A 21,275-nucleotide genomic window follows, 5' to 3' on the forward strand; every position below is an offset into this window, starting at 1 on the left:
GCAGCTGGGCCCGTGGGGACAAGGCCAGGCCTGCAGGAGCTCTGGTGGTGCTGGGATGGAGCTTCCCCCCATAACAGGGGCTGCTCCTCAGGTTTCCCTCTGTGGAGAAGCTTTAAGGCCATACTGAAGGAAAGGAGTCGGTTCTGATGGAGGGTTTGGATCCAGAGCTTTATTCTGGCCCACTGAATGCAGCACCAGCTCCAACAGAACTCCCTGAGCCTGTGGTTGCTTCTCCTTTAACCCCGGGGAGAGGGGCAGGGAGCTCCAAGCAGATACAGGAGGGGAGGGACAAAGGGACAAAGGACACCTGGATGACCCAATGGCCCCCAGGGGTAGAGGGCCTCCTTTGAATCTGCAATCACTCGATGCCTTCTGGAATGCCAGGACTGACAGACAGTGCTGGGAGGGGAAAGGAGAGGTGACTGACACACCTGGGAGGGAATCTTCAGGGTAGGGACCCAGGTTCAGGGGTAAACCTTGCAATCACACCACAACAAGCAGCAGGGTGGAACCCCTTTTCCAGACAGTTTGAGCAGACAAATGTGGGTTGTCCCCCTCTCCCTGAAGCCCCTCTTTGCTGTTTGCCCACGCTGAGCATGCCGATCTGTGAGCAAAGAGCAAGCTGGATGAAATTTGTCAGCCAGCAGGATTAGAGAGGAGGCACAGCCCAGCGGTGCAGGGCTCCTGAGCATTCCCAGAGCCGTGTTTGGAGAGGACAGAGCTCTCTCTGCACAGATACCTATCTCTGGGGCCCATGGAGGGTTGGAGGAGCTGCTCTGCCATGGCTCTGCCTTGCTGGCACATGCTGCACATACCTCCTCTGGGGCAAATTCCTCGCACAGGCTTCTCAGAGACAGTAAGAAAACCCTCTAGGGCTGTTTCTGTGTGTTTTTCAAAAAATTATTTTTTTAATATCCATACTGCTTTTGCTTATCTTGGTCCAGCCCCTCCAGTGATAACAGAGGCTCAGCCCTGACCGTGGCATCCCGGGGAGGAAAGGCTCAGCTCTCTGACACAGCGCTGGCTCAGAGTGGATTTTAATCTCTTTTTTTCTAGAAGAAAAGGCTGTAGGTGCCAAACCAAAAGGGCAAAGTGATTTGCCCCCGTGAGGTATCATGTTTCTGCTCTGATTTATGGCGAGGGGAGAGGCTTCTGAGTCATCCGTTCCAGGAACCGCTTTATTTTGGTAACGGAGATAATTCTGCTGGTTTTTAATCAATGTGGTGTCAGTCAGCAAAAGTGTGGGATGGGAACTACAGCTGGCAGGGCTGCGGCTGACCAGGGACTGGGGCTGGGACTGGGAAAGATCAGGGATTGGGGCTGGGGATGACCAGGGACAGGGACTGAGGCTGGGAATGACCAGGGACTGGGACTAGGAATGATCAAGGACTGGGGATGACCAGGGACAGGGACTGACCCGGGACTGGAGCTGGGGTTGACCTGGGACTGGGGCTGGGGTTGACCTGGGACTGACCAGGGAGAGAGAACGGGGCTGACCAGGGGCTGGGATGGTGCTGGGGCTGACCAGGGGCTGGGGCTGACCAAGGACAGCAACGGGGATTGCCCAGGGACAGGGAGTGGGGCTGACCAGGGACAAGGGACAGGGGCTGACCGGGGATTGGGACTGAACAGAGACAGGGACTGGGACTGACCAGGGACAGGGAATGATCAGGGAAAGGGACTGACCAGGGCTTGGGGCTGACCAGGGACTGGGGCTGGGGCTGACCAGGGATTTGGGCTGTCACTGACCAGGAACTGGGGCTGCCCAGGGACTGGGGCTGGGGCTGGAGCTGACCAGGGACAGGGACTGGGGTTTACTAGGGACAGGGATGATCAAGGGCTGGGGCCGGGGATGACCAGAGACTGGACTGGGGCTGGGACTGACCAGGGGCTGGGACTGACCAGGGACAAGGGTGTGGGTCTGACAAGGGACTGAGCCTGGAACTGACTCAGAGCTGAGACTGACCAGGGACTGGGGCTGGGGATGATGAGAGATTGGGGCTGGGGCAGACCAGGGAGAGGGACAGGACCTGCCAAGGGACTAAGGCTGACCAGGGACAGGGCCTGTGTGTGACCAGGGTCTGCGTGTGAGCCACAGGGACAGGGTCTGTGTGTGCCCAGGGTCTGTGTGTGCCCAGGGTCTGTGTGTGACCAGGGGCAGGGTCTGTGTGTGCCCAGGGTCTGTGTGTGCCCAGGGTCTGTGTGTGCCCAGGGACAGGGTCTGTGTGTGCCCAGGGTCTGTGTGTGCCCAGGGACAGGGTCTGTGTGTGCCCAGGGTCTGTGTGTGACCAGGGTCTGTGTGTGCCCAGGGTCTGTGTGTGACCAGGGGCAGGGTCTGTGTGTGCCCAGGGTCTGTGTGTGCCCAGGGACAGGGTCTGTGTGTGCCCAGGGTCTGTGTGTGACCAGGGGCAGGGTCTGTGTGTGCCCAGGGACAGGGTCTGTGTGTGCCCAGGGTCTGTGTGTGCCCAGGGTCTGTGTGTGACCAGGGGCAGGGTCTGTGTGTGCCCAGGGTCTGTGTGTGACCAGGGTCTGTGTGTGCCCAGGGTCTGTGTGTGACCAGGGTCTGTGTGTGAGCCACAGGGACAGGGTCTGTGTGTGACCAGGGTCTGTGTGTGCCCAGGGACAGGGTCTGTGTGTGCCCAGGGTCTGTGTGTGACCAGGGGCAGGGTCTGTGTGTGCCCAGGGACAGGGTCTGTGTGTGCCCAGGGTCTGCGTGTGACCAGGGTCTGTGTGTGACCAGGGGCAGGGTCTGTGTGTGCCCAGGGTCTGTGTGTGACCAGGGGCAGGGTCTGTGTGTGCCCAGGGGCAGGGTCTGTGTGTGCCCAGGGTCTGTGTGTGCCCAGGGTCTGTGTGTGACCAGGGTCTGTGTGTGAGCCACAGGGCCATGCAGTTGTGTCTGTGGCACAGTGGGTGCCCCATGGCCAGGGGCTGTGCCAGGGGCAGTGGGGCCGGCAGTGGGGCGGCCTTGCTGGCCCCGGGCAGGCCTGGCCGTGTTTGTTCAGGCCTAGTCTGTCCGTCTGTGTGGCTGTGTGTCTGTCCGTGTGTCTGTCTGCAGGCAGGGCAGCCTCAGTGCTGTGTCCCCGGGGACTGGGCCTGTCCCTGTCCTGGCCCTGCTCGGCCCTGCACGGCTCAGTGGCCAGGCTGGCCCCTGCTCGGGACACAGCAATGGCTTTCCCACACTGCCGCAGGCCCCTGCGAGTGTCAGCAAGTTCTCCTTTGTTTTCTGTTCTTTCTCTGAACTAACGAGCGTTCTCTGATTTTCCCTTCTCCTTTTATTTTTTTCCTCTCAGTGTATTTTGGCCTGCCCACAATTGCCCTGGTTGTTCAGGAGGGGGAGAATTCCTGTTTCCCTGAGTCAGGTTTGGGCAGCAGAGCTGGCTTTGCAGGGCTGGGTGATGCTTGTTCAGTGCATGGTTTCCCACGTGTGTTTCACTGCTGGTCACGCCAGGATTTGGGGTCGTTTTGTGCTGTTTCCCTTGGGTTTGGGAGTATCCCTTTTCCCCCAAAATGAGGATTTTGCCCTCCTGTGACAGTGCTGCTTGATGCCCTCTGGCTTTTGGCTGGCAGCTCGTTCTGCTGATGAGTTCCTGCGTGGCTCCTGGCAGCAAAGGCATTTTGATAAGTGGTGTTTTCAGGGCAACAGGGACACCATCCCCTCTGGGCAGCCTGGGGGCTGTTTGCAGGGCACAGCTGGCTCTGACACAGCCCCAGAGCCCTGTGAGGGCACCCAGAGCCCCCCCAAGGGCACCCAGAGCCCTGTGAGGGCACCCAGAGCCCTGTGAGGGCACCCAGAGCCCCCCCAAGGGCACCCAGAGCCCTGTGAGGGCACCCAGAGCCCTGTGAGGGCACCCAGAGCCCCCCCAAGGGCACCCAGAGCCCTGTGAGGGCACCCAGAGCCCCTCCAAGGGCACCCAGAGCCCACCAAAGGCACCCAGAGCCCCCCAAGAGCACTCAGAGCCCCCCCCAAAGGCACCCAGAGCCCTGTGAGGGCACCCAGAGCCCACCAAAGGCGCCCAGAGCCCCCCAAAGGCACCCAGGGCCACCCAAGAGCACTCAGAGCCCCCCAAGCCCTGTGGGGGCTCCCCAGGCCCTCAGAGGATGGAGGCAGCACAAATCCCAGCACAAATCCCAGCAGCACCGTCAGGGCAAACGCTGCCCTGGCACACAGGAGAGAGACAGGAAGGATGGAAGAATGGAAGAAAAGTTCTAAATTCTTCCCCCATCACTGTATTACATGGTGCTAAGAGTGCCTGTCACAAAATCTCTGCCTCTGTGGCAGCTGCTGGAGCTGAAAAAGTGAAAAAGCGAGTGAGGGGTGAATTGAACCTGTGAAATGCACTCTGTGCTCATTGGGGGGAACAGCTCCACCTCTCTGCATTATTCTCAAATGCAGAGTGGTGTGGTGTTTAAATGGGGTGGTTTAACTCTCCCCCATCCTCTCCTGGTCCCTGTCATGTCCACCCACAGGGCAGGTGCTGGCGCCAAGGGGCTCTGTTCCCTCAGCCGTGGGCTTGGTGACGGCCATCACAGATATTTATATAATTATTTATTTATTTATTAATCAGGGGATCCACGGCCTGCGCCGTTGGTGTGCGCCTCCTGGGGGCACCCAGAACCTCCCTCTCTTCCAGCTGGGGCTGACAGCAGCTGGGACAGGGGCTGGGAGTGAAGCTAGCACCCACACAGAGCCCTGGGGCTGGTGTGCCTGTGTTCTGCTGTCCCTGTGTGGCACACGGAGCAGGCTGGGTGTGTGTCAGCAGTGTCCCTTTGTTCTGCTGTCCCTCTGGAGCACACAGAGCAGGCTGGGTTTGTGTCAGCAGGATGGGTGTGTGAGGAGGATGGGTTTGATCCCTGGTATCCCTTTGTTCTGCTGTTCCTCTGTGGGACACACAGAGCAGGCTGGGTTGGTGTCAGCAGGTCGGGTTTGATGCCTGGAGCTGGCGTCCCTGTGTTCTGCTGTCCCTCTGGAGCACAGAGGGCAGGTTGGGTTGGGGTTTGATCCCTGGAGCTGGTGTCCCTGTGTTGGGTCTCTCTTCGCGGTCCCTGTGGAGCACAGAGAGCAGGCTCAGTTTCTGAGCAGGCTGGGTGTGAGCAGATCGAATTTGATGCCTGCTGTCCCTGTATTCTCCTGTCCCTCTGTGGGGCACACAGAGCAGCCTGGGTTTGTGTCAGCAGGTGGAGTTTGATCCCTGGGGCTGGTGTGCCTGTGCTCTGCTGTCCCCCTGGAGCACAGGGAGCAGGCTGGGTTGGTGTCAGCAGGGTGGGTTTGTGAGCAGGCTGGGTTGGTGTCAGCAGGGTGGGTTTGCTCCCTGCACACCCCTCTGGTGCTCCCACACCCTGTCAGTGCTGTCTCCCTGCCTGCTGTGCTGCAGGAGCTGCTGGCCCTGCCCTGCTGCAGCTCCCCGCAGGCTCCCGCTGGATTTGGCTCCCTGGGTGGATACCAGAGCTGGGCTGAGCAGCCTGACAGCTCCTGGGCTCTGCTCTGCAGCCCCACAGGGGCTGAGCCCCTTCCCTGTGCCACACCGGGCACTGCTGGGAGCGGCAGCAGCGCTCATTAGGAAATTAACGCTTGTTCATTAGAGCAGCCAGGGCCAGCACAGCAGAGATGGGGCTGCTGGTGGCATTTCCCTGGGGCTGCTGGGGACAGTCGGGAGCCAGGTGTGCTCAGGAGAATGGGGAAGACAGGGAAGGCACCTCTGTGGCCTTCCCTGGGGGGCTGCTCAGCCTGGTCTGCTGTCTCAGGGGGAGGAGGCAGATATAAGAACTGATGCAAGCAGAGGTCACTGAGTCCCAGGATTGGGTGGGAAGGGACTTTAGGGTCATCTTATCCCACCCCTGCCATGGTCAGGGACAGCTCCCACTGTCCCAGGCTGCTCCCAGCCCCATCCAGCCTGGCCTGGGGCACTGCCAGGGATCCAGGGGCAGCCACAGCTGCTCTGGGCACCCTGGGCCAGGGCCTGCCCACCCTGCCAGCCAGCAATTCCTAATTCCCAATGTGCCAAAATCTGTGCCTGCCCTCTGGCCCTGGGAGCCATTGCCTGGGTGCTGTCCCTGCCTGCCTTGTCCCCAGGGGCTGTGCAGCTCTCCTGGAGCCCCTGCAGGCCCTGGCAGGGGCTCTGAGGTGTCCCTGGAGCTTCTCTGGTGCAGCTGAGCAGCCCCAGCTGTGCCAGGCTGACTCCAGAGCAGAGGGGCTCCAGCCCTGGCAGCAGCTCCGTGGCCTCCTCTGCACTGGCTGCAGCAGCTCCAGCTCCTTGTGCTGCTGGAGCCAGGGCTGGGGCAGCTCTGCAGGTGGGCTCTCACCTGAGCCCAGGGGCACAGGGGCAGGATCCCCTCCCTTTTCCTGCCTCTCTCCCATCCCATGGGTTCTTGTGGGATCCTGGCTCAGCTCGGGGATGAGGCACAGCCCGGAGCACCACAAAGGCCCTCGCTCTTCTTGTGAGGAAAAACAGGGCTCTTTCTTCTCTTTTTTCCCCCTCATATGTTGCGTTTTTGCTTCCAGCGCTTCGAGAGCTCTACTAATTATTAATAATTAGGCTGACGAGGCAGAACTTGGTTTCTTTCCACTGCGTCTGCAGCGAGCCAAGGAGCTCGGCGTGGGAGCTCGCCCTGGGTCCTGCCCAGCCCCACCTGGGCTCAGCACCCCGGGGGTTTTCTGCTGGCAGAACCAGAGCAGAGTTGGCTGGGAAGGGTCCCCGGGACCACCCAGCCCCACTTCCCATGAGACTGAGTGGCAGAGAGCTGAGCAGGAGGGTTTGGTGGGAAGGGTCCCCAGGACCATCCAGTCCCACCACCATGAGCCTGGAGTAGCAGAAAGCTGAGCAGGCAGCTGGGTTTTGGGGCTGGGGCTGGGTTTTGGGGCTGGGACTGAGTTTTGGGGCTCAGGCTGAGTTTTGGGGCTGGGGCTGGGTTTTGGGGCTGGGGCTGAGTTTTGGGGCTCAGGCTGAGTTTTGGGGCTGGGGCTGGGTTTTGGGGCTGGGGCTGAGTTTTGGGGCTCAGGCTGAGTTTTGGGGCTGGGGCTGAGTTTTGGGGCTCAGGCTGAGTTTTGGGACTGGGGCTGAGTTTGAGGGCTGGGGCTGGGTTTTGGGGCTGGGGCTGAGTTTTGATGCTGGGGCTGGGGCTGTGGGCTGGATGTTGTACCACCATGAGGTGCTGAGATGGCTTTCACAGCCACCATGGCACCATATTAAAGCACACCAATCCCAGCCCTATTTCACATAGTTCCCCTTGCCATCAGCAGATTTTGGTTACTTTCATTGGTTTTGGTTACTTTTATTTGTTTTTTTTCTCATAGGGCTCTCTCCCAGAGAGCTCTGCAGAGACCCAGGTCTGCAGTCCAGGAGAAAAGCCCCAGTGCTGCTGCAGCCCCCGATTGCTCAGCGGGTCCTAGGCTGCCTTTGAGCCTTGCTGTGGTCCTCAGAGCCCCCAGCATCTCCAGTGGCTTCAGCAGCACCTGCTCCTTTTCCATGGCCTCACAGCTGGGGCCCCACGCTGGGGCACCTTCCTGCTCCTTCCTTGCAGAGCCCCAGGATTTATCCGCGTTCCTGTTCCCTTCCTCCCCTGTCTCCCCACCCAGTTCTGCCCCCTGGTTTGCCTCTCTGGTGCCTGCCCCGCTCCCTGACAGTGCCAGCAGCTCTCCCTGCTCGGTCCTTGCGTGCCAAAGCCAGCATTGGATAATTGCTGGGTTGCACAGAGGCTGTAATTATTTCTGTTTCCCGACTGGAGGAGCAGGCAGCGCTTGCCAAGCGGCTCGGTAGCTGCTGGCAGATGCTCTCGGAGGGTATCCCTGCCCTGCCCACATCCTCCCTCTGGTGTGCCGTCGCTTCAGCTGCGAGCTGGCTCCCTCTCCTCATCCCCTCAGCGCTGCTGCCCTGCAGCGCCGCTGTTCTCATCCACCCTCAGCAAAGGGTGATTGCTCAGCCTTCAACCTTTCCCCTGCTATTTCTTTATTCAGTCTTTTCCCTGCTATTTTGTTGTTCCTGGTGACTTCTGCCAGGGAGCAGGAGGGTCCCAGCAGCGCTGCCTGGGGAGCACAGGGCACAGGCCCAGGCTATGACCCCTCTGCCAGGTCAATGGAGCAGCTCTGGTGATCAGGGGCTCTATCAGAGACATCGTTCTGGCATGAAGAACACAACGTGAACAGATCCACAGTTGTTTTATTTTACTTTATTTAATTTTAATTATTATTTTGTACTATTATTTAATTTTAATTATTATTTTATTTTTATTTATTTTGTTTTAATTTTTTATTTTACTATTTCATTTTCATTATTATCTTATTTTAATTTATTTTGGTTTAATTTACATTATTTATTTTATTTTAATTTAATTTAATTATTATTTTATACTATTATTTCATTTTAATGATTATTTTTTTATTTTTATTTCTATTTTGGTTTTGGTTTTGTTTAATTTTTACTTTATTGTATTTTATTTTATTTTATTTTGATTTATTATTTCATTTTAATTATCTTATTTTAATTTGTTTTGTTTTAACTATTACTTTATTTATTTTATTTTTATTTTTATTTTTATTTTATTTTATAATTTCATTTTAATTATGTTATTTTAATTTTTTATATAATTTTTTTATTTTTTATTTTAATTTACTTTATAAATTTTTAAAATTTATTTTTATTTCATTTAAATTATTTTATACTAATTTTTCATTTTAATTGTTATTTTTTATTTTATTTTATTTTATTCTATATTTTATTTATTTCAGTGTTACTTCTCTGCGCAGCACTGGGCCCAGCGGGTAACCTGGGACCTCCCTGTGCAAGGTCACGCCCCCTGTGCAGCCGGGTGGTCTCACAGGTCCCCCTGGCCTGGAAGGACCGTCAGGGGGTCGCACAAGGGTGAAAATGGAGTGCATCAAGGGGTCAGGGGTGTCTGGGGGCAGGATGGGGGCCAGGCTCGGGCAGGAGAGGTGTCCTTGCTGCTCTAGACTCACCAACAGCCTCAGGGAGACTGAGTGCACTGAGAACCCTGTGCCGATATCTGGGAGGATCAGCCCAGCTGTTCCCTCCTGCTTCAGACCTTTTGTTCCGTTCTGCTCCCAAATGAGGTGAAAACCACAGTGGGAAACTGAAGTGCTTTGAGGGCCTTGAGCTGTCATTCCCCAGCTGGAGCAGCTGTGAGAAATGGTCCCTTGGCCATGGCCACCTCTGCACGGCCACCTGCCGCCAGACAAGGACACTTTGTCAGGGAGATGCCCAGCACTGGGCTCCTCTGGCTGGGGCACACCCTGGGCCCAGCAGTGTTGGTGTTTGCCCGCAGAGACGAGGCTCTGCCCCTCCGAGCTGCCAGCAGCTCCTTCCGAGCCCCTGAAGCTCCAGAGAGACTCCTCTGGGGCTGCTCAGGGAGCTGTGGGCACAGCCCAAGGGCAGAGAGCTCTGGGAGCTGGGAGCTGGGCCTGGGCTCCAGAGAGCTCTGGGAGCTGGGAGATGGGCCTGGGCTCCAGAGAGCTCTGGGATCTGGGCCTGGGCTCCAGAGAGCTCTGGGAGCTGGGCCTGGGCTCCAGAGAGCTCTGGGAGCTGGGCCTGGGCTCCAGAGAGCTCTGGGATCTGAGCTCCAGAGAGCTCTGGGATCTGGGATCTGGGATCTGAGCTCCAGAGAGCTCTGGAATTTGGGATCTGGGCTCCAGAGAGCTCTGGGAGCTGGGCCTGGGCTCCCTAGAGCTCGGGGGTCTGGGATCTGGGCTCCGGAGATGGCTCACCCTGCTGCCACTGCTCACTCAGCTCCTCTTGGGTCCACACGCACCAGTTACAGGTTCTTAATGCCTTCGTGGGGGAGAATACAAACTTTATGTCCTTCATATGTAAATATGTATATTTACCTGCTCAGCTGTAATTTCAGAGAGCCCAGGATGGCATCCTGGGGCTGCTGCCAGCATTTGCTGTGCGACCCGAATTCAGGGGGTGCCACATCCTCACGGACACTTCTGAAGGCTTTTTGCAAAAATCTTTTTTGCCTGAGCAGCTCTGGTTGTTATGCCCTGGAAAGGGTATAACTCTGGTTGCTATACCCTGGAAAGCTCCGTGGCTCTCTCAGCTGCCTGCCAGGAAGGGTCTGCACCCTCGTTTCTCTGCTGGTTTTGCTGTGTGCTTTACCTGGGCAGTCACTGATGCAACATGCTGTACAGCCCCTGCAAATTGCTCCATAATGTTTTCAAGAAAATCTTTTAAAAGAAAAAAAATGGGGCAAAGGGGGAAAGGTACAGCTCTCTGCGTCTGACAAATGGGAAAGGGAAAATTAAGCAGCTGAAAAATGCTGGTGGTGCTGCGTGCCTTGGGAGGGGATAACTGATGATCCTCTCAAAGGTCACGGTTTCGCTCATGGTCAGCCTTCAGCGAGCTGTTACGTGGGCAAGGCACGGGCAGCACTGGCATCAAATGGATCCTCTTCTCTTCTCTTCTCTTCTCTTCTCTTCTCTTCTCTTCTCTTCTCTTCTCTTCTCTTCTCTTCTCTTTTCTCTTCTCTTCTCTTCTCTTCCCATGGACAGGCAGGTGTGGGGCAGGGCAGGGCCGTGGGGTGCTCAGGCTTTGCCCCACAGCCTGTCCTGGTGCTGGGACAGCAGAGGACACAGGGCAGTGCCACCAGCCCTGCCCTTCAGCACTCTCTCAGGACGCCGTGGAAGGGAAGTGAGGCAGGGGCTGAAAAATGTAGCAGTGATAATTTTTTAATCTCAAGAAAAAAAGCCCTTCTGCTTTGATAGACATCTCTGGGCTGCGCTTTTCTACGCTGCTTGGAAAGTCCATTGATTTCTCACCCCCCTGGAAAGTCCATTGATTTCTCACCCCCCTGGAAAGTCCATTGACTTCTCACCCTGTTTAAAACATTTTATTTTCTCTCTCTCTCTCTCTCTCTCTCTCTCTCTCTGTTCTCAGGTTTATTTCCACCCTGTGTTGTGCTGAAGCACCGGGCTCAGGGCGAGCCCCCTCCCCAGTCTGCAGTGGGTAACCATGAGGCGCCTGATCTCCCACCGCCGCGTTTCCAACCTGGAGCCCCTGGGGCACTCCTGGCTTTTCCAGTGACAGGGGCGGAGGAGCGGGAGGAGCACGATGGCCGAGAAGTGCGACTGCCTGGCCAGCATGTACGGCTACGACCTGGGCTGCCGCTTCGTCAACTTCCGCCCGCTGGGCTTCGGGGCCAACGGGCTGGTGCTGTCGGCGCTGGACAGCCGCAGCTGCCGCAAGGTGGCCGTCAAGAAGCTGACGCTGGGCGACGCGCGCAGCGTGAAGCACGCCTTCCGCGAGATCAAGATCATCCGCCGCCTCGAGCACGACAACATCGTCAAGGTCTACGAGGTGCTGGGCCCCAAGGGCGCCTGCCTGCGCGGCGACTTCTTCAAGTTCAACGTGGTGTACATCGTGCAGGAGTACATGGAGACGGACCTGGCGCGGCTGCTGGAGCAGGGCAAGCTGGCCGAGGAGCACGCCAAGCTCTTCATGTACCAGCTGCTGCGCGGGCTCAAGTACATCCACTCGGCCAACGTGCTGCACCGCGACCTCAAGCCAGCCAACATCTTCATCAGCACCGAGGACCTGGTGCTGAAGATCGGCGACTTCGGCCTGGCCAGGATCGTGGATCAGCACTACTCGCACAAGGTGGGCAGCGCGGGGCTGGGCCGGTGCAGGAGGGCAGCACTTGTGGGATGATGTGGCTGGGCTGTAGTGGATCCTCCAGGGGAACTGGTCCTGGAGCCTCTTTGTGCAGCTGTGAGCCCTGCTGGGTGATCACTGCTGGTGGCTGCTCTGCCCTGAGCCATGACGCACGTCCAGGGGGTCACGGTTTGGGTGGGAAGGGACCTCTAAAGCTCGTTTGATCGGTGACTTCAGCCTGGCCAGGATCGTGGATCAGCACTACTCGCACAAGGTGGGCAACGCCAGGGGGAGTATGTGGTTGGATCATGGTGGATCTTCCAGGGGAACTGGTCCTGGAGCCTCTTTGGGCAGCTGTGAGCCCTGCTGGGTGATCACTGCTGGTGGCTGCTCTGCCCTGAGCCATGACATGTGTCCAGGGAGTCACGGTTTGGGTGGGAAGGGACTTTTAAAACTCATTCAGTCCAACCCCCAGCAATGAGCAGGGACACCTTCTGGAAGGGGTTGCTCAGAGCCCTGTCCAGCCTGACATTCTGTGTTCTCTGTGCACAGACCAAGTGCTGAGCTCTGCCAGAGTCCCCAGGGCTCTGCGAAGAGGGCACAGGAAGGGTTTGGGTGCCCTCAGCTGCCTTGCATTGCATTATACTGTGTGTATCAAACACACGCTCAGGTACTTTGCTCTGTCTCAGCAGTGGACTGTGGGGAGGCGTGTGTTTGCTTGCTTTACCCAAGTGACTAAGCTCTGTGTTTCTTGCTCTGCTGCTGCTAAAAAGCACAAGCTGCTGGGAGCACGTGGAGAGAGAACCTGGCATGTCCACTCCCACTCTGCTGGGCTCTGTCCTCACTTCAGTGCCAACCAGCTTCTCAAAAACCCAATTTCGTTTGGATTACATTCATTTAACATAGAGGGAGAGGAGTGGGTCTTTGAGGCTCAGCCAAACCCTTTACCTGAGGTCTGGATCCAAATGACACACGGAGTTCTCTGCTGTGGCACTCATCAGGGAGGAACAATAAGGTGAGCAGTCGGGGCAGTGCTGACAGCGTGAGAGGGAGGGAGGGAGGGATAAGGGGTGAGAAGGCTCTGTGACACACAGCCCTGGTGACAGTGGATCCTGAACAGAGCTGCAGATGTGAAGTGCAGGTTCCCTCCCAGGCTGGAGCTCCTGAGCAGTGCAGGAACGTGGAGGAGGCTCCATCAGCCTGGGAGAACACAAAGCCACGGTGTGGTCTGCAGCTGGATTCTGGCTAAAGCCGCTGTGCGGTGTGGTGAGATGAGACAGAATCTGTTTTCTAGAGCTGGATGTGTCCGTGGGCCCCATGGATCTGTTGTTGTACAGCAGATTTAACAGGTTTAAATGCACTTTGCAGTTCCCAGTGGGCTCCTGCCCGTCGCTCTGGGATGGGAGGTGTGGAAGGGGAGGCAGCAGAGGATGGCAAAAAGACAATCCCGTGATCCTGAGCTGATTTATTCTGGATATCAGTCTGGGCTGTGTGGGGAAACAGAGCCTGGGGAGAAGGAATGAGGCTGCAGGAAGCAAGCACAGGGTCCCTGTCACTCTGCCTGCCCTTTCTGTGCTCCCTTCCTCACTCATTATTTATGGTCCAACTCAGGAAGAGGCTCCTGGCTCGTCAAACGTGTGATTTGTTTGTTTAAAGTCAGGTAACTCCCAGAGAAAACCCCTGCAAACGAGGCAGGCTGCATGAAGACAGAAAGTCTCTGATTTAAGGAACATCGTGCTGTCAGGGACTGTGGGATCAGGGTAGGAGTCATCTGTTCGTGTCTGCTGCAGAATTATTGTTATTTCTAAGCAATTCCCTGTTGCCTCAATAGCAGCCTGTGCAGTGGAAGGAGCTGTCAAGGGCTGCAGCTCTGTGTTGGTGTTTAACTGTGCCAGATGCCACTGTATCTCCAGTTCCTCACGGGTGGGAGGCTGGAGCATCAGTGCAAAGAAGCCCATCTGAGTGTGCAGAGAAAGCTGGATGCTGCGATAATGTCAGCTCTTGGGGATCCCTGCAGTGGCAGGGCAGGTGCCAGGGCCCACAGAAGCAGGGCTGCAGCAGGATGGGGTGTGGGTCAGCCCTGCCTTTGATGTCCAGCACTTCAGAGATGGCTCAGAGAAATCAATTCCTTTCCCTATTTCTCTTTCAAGCCCCGCTCTCCCGCAAGGTTTCCTCAGATTGATGAGCTCCGTGCTCTGGCAGGAGGCAGCAGCAGGAGGCAGAGCAGTGGAGCATCCCGAGTCTGAGGCTCTGGGCCCTCCACCCCAGGGCCCCCCTGATGCCCTAGGATTTTATCTTTTCTATTTTTCAAATCCTATACTGCTTTACTGCATTGCTCTAAACTCCATACAGTGATAGGTGCTGGCTTCACATTTTCAGCAGGCAGAACAATCCCTCTGCCCTGAGATCCAAGGATGCCCTACAGGCTCAGGGCCTGAAAAGTACAAACAAAAGTAAACTGGGGGAGGGGAGCAAACTGGGGGTGTGTGACTTCATTACCTGAAGCTGTATTGGAGGGTTAACCCCTGATACGCAAACAGACAAAACTTATAATTGTGTGAAAAGCCATGATGTCACCCTCATCCACCTTGGGTGAGGCCTCTGGAGGCTTTGGCTGCCCAAGGCGTAGCCATGAGTGCTTTTAATAAACCCCCACTTTATTCTCTCGGTCTTGTCTGGCCTCTGTTCCAGGCGGGCGCTCCAAGGCATCAGCCTGAGCAGAGCAGGGACCCTCACAGCCCTGCCTGGGGGCAATCCTGCACCCTTTGGGCAATTAACCACCCCAAGGACCCAGCAGATCCAAACCTCTGTCTAAACCAGCTCTGTCCTCATGGTTTCCTGAGAGCCTTTCCTGAGAGCTCCTTGTTGTCTTGAGCACATGGATTTTTTTCCTCTTAGCATGTTTTTTGTGTCTGGAACACGCTTACACTAATGGCAGGGCTCTGCTAACACAAACAATTGCAGGTTGTGGTCTTATTTGTCTCAAAGGTCACATCTCTTCTGACCTGACGTTTCTCAAACCCTAAACCGCCCTGCTGAGTGTTAAAATGGCAAATATGAGCCACGCTGGATTGTGAGCAGAATTTTAAACACAGCCCAGAATACACATATCACCTGACAAAGAGCCCTTGCCTGGCAGGATGTCTTGTTTGTGTGACTGTGCTCAGCCAAACATTGAGTTGGGATAACGTGGTGGGAAAGGGAGAGCTCCCCAGCCCTGGGGATGCTGAATTGGGAATACATGCTGGAAGGGGAGAGCTGCCCAGCCCCAGGGATGCTGAGTTGGGATAACGTGGTGGAAGGGGAGAGCTCCCCAGCCCTGGGGGATGCTGAGCTGGGATAACGTGGTGGAAGGGGAGAGCTCCCCAGCCCTGGGGGATGCCCTCCCCAGACGTGAAGCAGAGCAGCTTTGGCTCTGTCTCTCCCACTGTTTATCTGTTTTTGCTGCTCGTACCTTTCTCCATGTACTAAGACCAGCAGGGGGACAGCAGCATCTCTTTATCTGAAACTCTGTCTGTCCCAGCCTGTGCATCTCCAGAGGCTCCTGGGACTGCTGCCCATCTCCCATCCATCCATCCATCCATCTATCCATCCATCCATCCATCCATCCATCCATCCATCATCCATCCATCCATCCATCCATCCATCCATCCATCCATCCATCCATCATCCATCATCCATCCATCCATCATCCATCCATCATCCATCCATCCATCCATCCATCCATCCATCCATCCATCCATCCCCACCATTCCTGCCCGGATAATCTCCCTGGGCTCTCCGGGATAGCTCAGATCCCTCTGTTCCCACTCTGGCAGGGCAGAGCTCTACAAGGGTGGTGCTCTTGCTCTGCTCTCCTCCCCTGAGCTCCCTTGCCTTGTGGCAGAGCAGGGACACAGCAGAGTCACACATTAAATATTGGCATGAACACCTAGTGGTGGTCAGGAGTGTAAAGTAATCAATGTTTTGTAGGGCAGGCTCATCCCCAGCAGTGCATCCCGCGTGGGGAGTTGGATCCCCAGCACTGGGTTGGTCCTGTCTGGGAAGGACAGCAAATTCCTGCTGACAGGGACACAGAGACTCGCTGAGTGTCATCCCTGGGTGACATAACCATGGACCAAAATGATCCTCACCCTGCCTGTGTTGTGCAAGAGAGATTGTCCCTTCTGAGTGCCCAAAAGCACCTGGGGATATCCCATGGGACCTGCTCTCCCTTTGCCTGTTGGCAGCACTCGTTACACCATTGACTGGCAGAAACTCCATGCCATGGAGGTGCGTCAGCCCTTTTGGAGGAGTTACTGTGGGAAACACTTCGCAGACCATCCTCAAAGCTTTGAAGTCCTCCTTTAGTTCCATCCTTGCCGTTCAGCACAAGCATGATAGCTTCCAGTCCATCCAGTGGAAGGACAGAATTCCCAGTTGGGGTGGTGGGGAGGAGTTCAGAGGAGCTGAGGCTGTGGGACTGTGTGCTCCTGTGGCCAGGACCACCCTCCATGTCCAGCCTGTGCAGCCACCCTCCTGACCTCCCTGCTGGGACTCCAGCTCCTTTGTCCTGCCCTGGCCTCCAACGAGCCCCATGATCCTGGATGAACTCCCAAAACCAGAGCTGTCACCTTGCTGTGGCACGAACCACAGCCCATCTGCTGTTCTCCTGTGGAGCAACATTCCCACAAACCCAGCGTCTCCCACGGCCCCTCCTAGAGCTGCCCGACCTGCATTTTACAAAATGAGGTTAAAAACCCCACTGTGAGCAGGCAGACGCTTGCTGCTGCTCCTGGATTATTCCAAAAGCTCGGGCTTGCTGCTATTTTGAGCCCCCCATCTGCACCAGGAGCTGATCCAGCTCCCACAGGTGCAGCAGCAGAAATCCCTACCGTGTTTGTGGCTGGAGGCACAGGCTGTGCTTAGATCCTGATGGATCTCTAGTCTGTGAGCACCTGGTCTGCACCTCTGTGGATTTTTGGCTGCAGGAAGGCGGATTCTGGTGTGGAACACACCTGTAGAATCCCTGGGCTGGGGCGTGGAGGCTGCTTGGTTTGCAGCAGGTGGATCCTGAGCTCCCACTGCCCCTGGATCCCTCTGTGGCTCCAGGAGGAGCCCCAGGGGTGGATGGAGGTGGTTTTGGAGCCCTAGGGGTGGATGGAGGTGATCCTGGAGCCCGGGGGGGGGGATGGATGTGGCTGTGGAGCCCCGGGGGTGGATGGAGGTGATTCTGGAGCCCCAGGAGTGGATGGAGGTGGCTGTGGAGCACCAAGGTTGGATGGAGGTGGCTGTGGAGCCCCAGGGGTGGATGGAGGTGGCTGTGGAGCACCAAGGTTGGATGGAAGTGGCTGCGCCTCACCAGCAGCTTTGTGCTCTCCATGTTCTGCCCTGGTGTGCCCTGGAGGGCAGGTTCAGTGTGCTGTCCCCAGGGCCACACCAGGATGCAGCCGCACCTGCCCAGAATTGTTTCTCCTTCTGCTGTTTAAAATATGTGTTGTGTAAAGAATTTGGGAAAACATCCATTTCTCTTTGCTTTCCAGTTCCCTTGCTGTGTGTTAGACACCACTTGATGCTTATCCTACCTGTAGTGAATTCATCACCTTTATAGATTGCCTGAGCTGTTGCCACACACGCAGGGGGACAAGAGGAGAAGCAGGAAAAAGATACTTGAAAATCACAAGGAAAAAAACAAAATATAGCATGGAAGGGCTTGGGCTCGAAACAACTTCTATTTTTCAATTAACTCCATTATCTTTTTTCTCAAAGAGATTCTTCAGTGCTGAATCCACAGAATATTGACACAAAGATGTATGTTCCATCTTAATTAGAACTAATTAATATGCTTCGGCTCTCGGTCTTTCTGTGTGGGTGAATCTGCAAAAACACTGAAATCCTGGTGCTGGAGCCTCAGCACAGCCTGGGCTCCCCAGCCTGGCCCCTCAGGCTGGGGCTGAGTCCCTGCTTAGGTCCCATGGCAGTGACCTCATGGTCCTGGATCCCAGAGCTGCCGTGCCATTTCTCCATCCATCCATCCATCCATCCATCCATCCATCCATCCATCCATCCGTCTATCCATCCATCATCCATCCATCCATCCATCTATCATCCATCCATCCATCCATCCATCCATCATCCATCCATCCATCCATCCATCCATCTATCATCCATCCATCCATCCATCCATCCATCCATCCATCCGTCTATCCATCCATCATCCATCCATCCATCCATCCATCCATCCATCCATCCATCATCCATCCCTCATCCATCCGTCCATCCATTCATCCATCCATCCATCATCCATCCATCCATCCATCCATCCATCCATCCATCATCCATCCATCCATCATCCATCCATCCATCCCTCATCCATCCATCCATCATCCATCCATCCATCCATCCATCCATCCGTCCATCATCCATCCATCCATCCATCCATCCATCCATCATCCATCCATCCATCCATCCATCATCCATCCATCCATCCATCCATCATCCATCCATCATCCATCCATCCATCCATCCATCATCCATCCATCCATCCATCCATCCATCCATCATCCATCCATCCATCCATCCATCCATCCATCATCCATCCATACATCCATCCATCCATCATCCATCCATCCATCCATCATCCATCCATCCATCCATCCATCATCCATCCACCCATCCATCATCCATCCATCCATCCATCCATCATCCATCCATCATCCATCCATCATCCATCCATCCATCCATCCATCCATCCATCCATCCATCCATCATCCATCCATCATCCATCCATCCATCATCCATCCACCCATCCCTCATCCATCCATCCACCCATCCCTCATCCATCCATCCATCCATCCATCCATCCATCCATCCATCCATCCATCATTCAGAGAAGATAGCGCCTCTTAGTCCACGGCACAGCAGTCCCTTCCTCCAGGCAGCAGGACAGGAGCTCGGTGTTCTCTGAAATACCAAGGGATCTAGCCCAGGTTTAGCCAGGGAAGGTGCTGGGGCTGTATCCGCTGCTCGAGTTTGTGCTGTCCGTGGCAGGACCTCGAGCCAGGTCGGAAAGTCTCGATTTCCAAACTTTCAGTCGCTCCTCCCTGTGTTCCCCACCCCGAGGAAGGGGAGGGATAATGCAGAGCCTGGTGTGGAATGCCCCAGGAGGCAGTGCTGGGGTCCGTCGGGTGGGGACCTCAGCGCTGGGGGCATCAGTGGTGGGGTGCACCATGGTGAGGACCTCCATGGTGGGGTCCACAAGGAGAGGACTTCCATGGTGGGGTCCACAAGGTGGGGACTGCAGTGGTGGAGTCTATGACGTGGGGACCTCAATGCTGGCGTCCACGAGGTGGGGACCTCAGTGCTGGGGTCCGTGAGGTGGGGACTTTCATGATGGGATGCACAAGGTGAGGACCTCCGTGGTGGGATCCATGAGGAGGGGACCTCAATGCTAGGGGTCGACAAGGAGGGGACCTCATTGGTGGGATCCACGAGGTGGGGACATCAGTGCTGGGGTGCACAAGGTGGGGACCCCAATGGGGGGATCCATCAGGTGGGCACCTCAGTGGTGGGGTCCATGACGTTGGGGGCCTCCATGTTGGGGTGTGTGAGGTGGGAACCTCCATGGTGGGGTGCACCAGGTGGCGACCTCAGTGCTGGGGTCCATGAGATGGGGACCTCCATGCTGGGGTGCACAAGGAGGGGACTTCCATGGTGGGGTGCACAAGGTGGGGACCTCAATACTGTTCCCACAAAATGGGGACCTCAGTGGTGGGGTCCGTGAGGTGGGGACTCTCATGATGGGGTGTATGAGGTGGAGACATCAGTGCTGGGGTCCACAAGGTGGGGACCTCAGTGGTGGGGTCCATGGGGTGGGGACCCCAATGGTGGGGACCTCCATGATGGAGTCCATGAGGTGGGGACCGCCATGGTGGGGTCCAGCCCCGAGGCCCACGAGTGGGGGACGCAGAGCAGCTGCAGGTTCCTCCTCTCCGTGGGTCCTTCCTGGACGTGCTGGGGCAATCCAAGGTTTCCCAGCAGATGGAAGCAGGGAGATGGCAGTCAGACCCGGGGTGAGGGCAGCAGGAGAGGGGAGCATTAATCACGGTGAGGATGAACCACCACCACCAGGAGCCTCACATGGCAGCAGGAAGGTCGCAGATGTGTCCATTTGTTGAGTCTTTGCAGGGAATTTTCTCCGAGACGTGAGGGGAGGAAAATGTTTGGGTTGTTGTGACTTTGAGATATTTGCAGGGTATTGCTCATGCATCCTGCATGGTGCAGACACCCCCGAGAACTCGGATCCTCCTTGCTGTCAGGGAGGAGAAACTCATGAGCAGCGTCACATCCACCAGGAGGATGGCACTCCTTCCCCAGGAGAGGGAAGAGATGGCTCCAGATAAGAACTGCCCGGGATTGCTACTCTCAGGGTTTATTTTCCTGGGATTCTCCAGTAAACACCATCGCCTCCATTGCTGGGAATAATTGCAGTAGCTGAGAAGTGTTGGTTTGATGGGATAATGCCTGCGGGCTTTTGTGCTGGTTCTGATTGAGCAGCATTAGCAGAGATGCAACAGCATTAAAGGAAACTTCTCAGCTAATCAGTCTCCGTTACCGTAAGGAGGCCAAAATTAAAACGTTCTTTTAAGAGCAAGCCCTTCATGATTAAAAGCTTGGTGACTCGCACATTTGGGAGCTGGCACAAACCCTGTGCTGGGGGAAGAGGAGGAGTGTGATCAGCCTCGTGGTGTTTGTGGTGGGCACTGCTCTCGTGTTCAGGGGAAGAGATGCATCCTACAGCATCCCAGGAGATGCTGCACAGCACAAGTCCAGCTACAGTGCAGCTGAAAATGATCTCTGGAACTGAATCAGCAGGGATCAAGCCCTCAAATACGCTTTTATGTGAACTGTGTTCACACTGTCTTTGCATTTTTACATTCTCCAAATGCTTTGTGGCATTTAAATGCAATTGGGCTTTATAATTTAATTTTATTTTGCTGCTCCTGCTGCATTTCCATCTAACTCCTTCTGTTAATGCGTTATATTTAATATAGGAAAGGCAGCTTATGAATATTCCAACGTTATCCTGGTGCAATAACCATCCATGCCCAGCCCCAGTGTGGCAGGGAGGGGTCCCTGGAGGTGCCAGGGTCATTCCCAGGCTGCTGGGACACAGCAGGGCCGTGAGCACCTGGCTCTGGTGACAAATCTGCTGGTGGGCTCAGGAACAGGAGGGCCCTGCTTCAGGAAGGTGATGGCCTTTGTCCCACAGATAATGCTGAGAGCTTCTGTGGAACCAGGTAAAGCATCCCAAATGACATCCCCAGTGTGACAGAGTGGGATGGGGCGAGGAACTGCCCCTCACCATCCTCAGTGTGAGCACAGTGGGATGGGGTGAGGAGCTGCCCTTCATCATCCTCACTGCCAGCACAGTGGCACTGGGGCAAGGAGCTGCCCTTCATCATCCTCAGTGTGAGCACAGTGGCACTGGGGCAAGGAGCTGCCCTTCATCATCCTCAGTGTGAGCACAGTGGGATGGGGTGAGGAGCTGCCCTTCATCATCCTCACTGCCAGCACAGTGGCACTGGGGCAAGGAGCTGCCCTTCATCATCCTCAGTGTGAGCACAGTGGGATGGGGTGAGGAGCTGCCCTTCATCATCCTCACTGGGATGGGGTGAGGAGCTGCCCTGGCCATGC

At 55.8% G+C, this 21,275-nt stretch overlaps 1 protein-coding gene across 1 annotated transcript in view; it reads left to right on the forward strand.

Moving 5' to 3' along the window:
• MAPK4 (mitogen-activated protein kinase 4) overlaps window positions 1-21,275 on the forward strand; it is a 55,503-nt gene that overhangs the window by 19,091 nt on the left and 15,137 nt on the right. The window contains exon 2 of the mRNA XM_054283569.1: window positions 10,887-11,606. Within this exon, the coding sequence (XP_054139544.1) occupies window positions 11,061-11,606 (546 nt within the window). The 5' untranslated portion in view covers window positions 10,887-11,060. The remainder of the gene's footprint in view (window positions 1-10,886; window positions 11,607-21,275) is intronic.

Source organism: Melozone crissalis, unplaced genomic scaffold (genome assembly GCF_028551555.1).
Source record: "Melozone crissalis strain CALT ecotype California unplaced genomic scaffold, PUWL_Pcris_2 ptg000036l_1, whole genome shotgun sequence".
NCBI lineage: Eukaryota > Metazoa > Chordata > Aves > Passeriformes > Passerellidae > Melozone > Melozone crissalis.